Source organism: Hyaena hyaena, unplaced genomic scaffold (assembly GCF_003009895.1).
Source record: "Hyaena hyaena isolate Hyena2069 unplaced genomic scaffold, ASM300989v1 scaffold_1247, whole genome shotgun sequence".
NCBI lineage: Eukaryota > Metazoa > Chordata > Mammalia > Carnivora > Hyaenidae > Hyaena > Hyaena hyaena.
Genome location: NW_024081875.1, coordinates 313,593 through 317,277, shown reverse-complemented (window position 1 = coordinate 317,277; position 3,685 = coordinate 313,593). Strand labels below are relative to the sequence as shown.

The 3,685-nt window shown below is 35.7% G+C and overlaps 1 protein-coding gene across 1 annotated transcript; it reads right to left on the bottom strand.

The window, feature by feature from the left end:
- Positions 1-2,740: 2,740 nt before the first annotated feature.
- Positions 2,741-3,685, bottom strand: LOC120224748 (olfactory receptor 14A2). Its single transcript, XM_039222998.1, is given in 1 exon segment — positions 2,741-3,685. A coding segment is annotated over 1 exon segment (945 nt).

Sequence of the window (3,685 nt, the reverse complement as noted above, 5' to 3'; positions counted from 1 at the left end):
TTTATTTTTTATTTTAAACCAAAGATATACTCATCAGGGGATTCAAGACCAAAGTTAATATGCCTTTTGTGACTTAATCATGGTCTAAAGGGGTGTCTCAAAAGAGAGTGCAAAATATGCACCCTCTCAAAGTTCTGAACCACTCTTAAAGATAGCCAAAAAAAGACTTAGATAATCTCGCCAGGGCTGACAATGGTCAGTAGGATGTTAGCTGCAGATGGAGTAAAAACCATATTTATTTCTTCCCAATACTGGGAGCTCCCAACCTGATGGTTGGTTTCCTGCACATGTAGCAACCAACTACCTGCATGCATAGGCCGGTGGAAAGCCAAACCATGTTCTCAGGACACAAATGAGCAATAGGAATGCAATAGCTGTCCCTAGAAAAGAAAGACTAAATTACCAATGGGTATCTCAAAAGCAATTTAACGGGTGTCAAAATCTAAAGAAGCATTTTAAATTGCTTTTATCCTGCTAATCTGAATTTGGAAAAGAAGCAATAAAGAAGAGTTTTGTTTTGTTTTCCTTTCTCTCTATACTGGGCACTACTGAGTTACAGGAGAGCTGACTTTGACGTCGATTCTTACTTTTTGCCAACTTCTGGGAATTTTTCCAAGATCCCTTCTGCATGCTCCAGAGCTAATTCAACATCCCAGTCATACCTGTGCAAGTACTAGAAACTGTATGAGAGAAAAAAGAATAATCCTCTATCCTTTCAGTTCTTGACTGGGATCCCTATAATAAGAAAAAAATATAAAATTATTTAATGCAAGTATCATGTGACAAGGGAGGTTTCATAACTAAATTAAGACCCAAAGAAATGGTTGAACCTGAGAGATTTTGTGCTAGATCTGATGAAGCATGGAAAATCATGGAAATATATAATAGGAGAAAGAGTCAGAGCTAAGCTGACTCTTATTTCAAGGTCTATTTGATCAGATTCCTCTCCTTGTCCCATCATCTCTGGGGATATGGATGCTCTTTTCCAAGAGGAATAGAGAAGGCACCCCTCACACGAGGGCTTTATGATCTGAATAATAGGAAAATAAGAAAATATTTTCTGCACATGTCATTCTCACTTTCCTTCAGGGAATTCAACCTAACTCATTATCTGTCATTATGAAAATATGTCATTCTCTTACAGCTTCTATCCTAAAGATTTTAGCGTCCATTACTGATTACTCCTTACATCACTGGTGATAATAGATTGTTAAGAATGGTGATTTTTCAATCATTTCTTCTATATTGACCAGTTGCCAGTCTTCTAAAAGAAAAGTTTTTTAATTAGTGTTTTCCCTGATAATAAAAACACATTATAGTGCAGGAACTAAAATCCAGGAATTTTCCATAAAGTATTCAATTTCAAAACATTTTATCTAGTACCATTTTGCCAATATAAATTTAACAACAAGCAGTCTATAAGAGTCTTTTTCTTTTTTGACAGTTTTCCCCAGGTAATTCAGAGAGTTGGTACACATATATATCAAACAAATCCAATTGTGTCTGCATATTTTTTTCTTTAAGGGTAAAGAACAAAAATAAGTGGAGACTTTTTCATGGATTCTATGGGAAAACTTAAAGATAATTTTATGTATAAGAGATATAAAAATTATTTTATCATGAATGAAAAACATATTAGTATATATCTACAACTGATAATGACATGGAAAAATTAAAAGTTGTCAGAGGATATTTGGGGGCATGATTAAGTGAGGTCATTTGTGCCTAAGAAACAATATGAGCCATCTATTTAATCAAAGTGACAAAAAACATTCATATTATGATTTAAAAATAACAGAATATGATGGAAAATATCTACGAAAAACCTTTGCATTATTTTCCTTAAACAATGAAAGATAGAACAATGTCAGTGTAAAGTCAAGAAGGTTTTTTAAAAACATAGAATCTTTATGCAGTTAGGTACAAAGTAATTTTAAAAAAACATGTTGGAGGCACTAGGGAATAAGCCAAAAGAAAGTCCATTCCCAACTGAGAAACGCCTGATACAGTTTTAATATATTTCATAGCTTCGTTTCATTCAGCTTAGAAACATTCAGCCTGACATAAATAGAGGTGAAGGCTTTTCTAAATTATAGGCAGGTAGACATGCAGACTTTCATGTCTTACAGCTTCAGACCTCTGCCTGGTATCTCTCTGGAAATACTATCTACTCAGCTGATCAGGATTTATCTTTGGGAACTGTGCTGAGATGCAACTCTCTCCAGGATTTGTCTCTGTTTTAGGTGTCTCTCTTGTGTGTTTATAGGTGTATGCATACCTTTAGAATGGCCCTTAGGCTACTTACGTTTGCTTGTTTTTTGCTCTGCTTCAGCACTAGACAGGTTAATCCTTCAGGAAAATAATGTGTGAATTTCATCTTCGTAGTTCAAATGTTTTTTATGGCACTGTACTTCTTGAAGTGTTTCTTTTTTTAAAATTTTGAGTACTGAAAATGAGTTATTAAATCACAAAAAATATAAACATCATAAAAAACAAGCAACTCTTTTAGATTATACTACAAATGGAGAGTCTTTGTCATAGAAGGCCACTGAATAAGAAACATGTGGCACTTATGTGTTAGTTGTATGTAATGCTATTATACGAACTGAAAATAGTCAATTAGGCTGTTGAAGATTTATTTATGTTGGTATATGTGAGTACATAGTTTTCTTCTATCAAGTTATTCCAAAATTAGGAATGAGGTAACCAAATCTATTGTGATTATTGACAGATGTTAATGTTAAAAGAAGTGAGACGTTTGGCCAAGTGTTTGCTGCAACAATCTCATAAGAGCCCATTTCATGTCCTTTTTCCTCAGGCTGTAGATTATAGGGTTGAGTATTGGAGGTATAACAGTGTAAATCACAGAAAGCAACCTGTCAATAACTGAGGGTGGATTTGAGGTTTGTTTGAGATAAACAAAACAAGCAGTTATAATAAAAAGAGTAAAAACAACAAGATGGGGAAAGCATGTGGAGAAAGCTTTTGACTGACCTTTTGTGGAAGGAATCTTCAGTACAGTGGAGAAAATATAAACATAGGAGATCACAATGCAGATGAAACATGACATACATTAACACATACCTATCCCAATACTTGTATACACTACCAGAAGTGTTTCAGAACAGGAAATCCTCAGCGATGAGGAAACATCACGGAAAAACTGAGGGATCACATTGGAGTCACAGAATGGCATGCAAAACGTGCCAGGAGTATACACAGCTCCGAAATATCCTCCAATGGCCCAGGAAACACCTGCCATGAGTGCACAGGTACCAGCGTTCATGATGACCTCATACTTCAGGGGACAGCATATGGCTACATAGCGATCATATGACATGTCAGTGAGGACAAATACCTCACCTGCTAAGAAGGAAGTCATTAAAAGTAGTTGGAAGACACACCCTAACATGGAGATCAAATTGCTGTAAGTTAGGCTGTTGACGATGAATTTGGGGAGTGGCACAGACACAAGGAAGACATCCAAGAATGAAAAATTATTCAGGAAAAAGTACATTGGTGTTTGTAGCTGCTGGTCTAAGGTAATGAGAGTGATGAAGAGAAGGTTACTCATCAGGACAGCCAGGTAAATCACTAGGAAGAGCACACCATATAATATCTGAAGCTCTTGGATGTCAGAAAATCCTACAAGAAGAAATCTTGTCACCAGGGTGACATTGGCCAT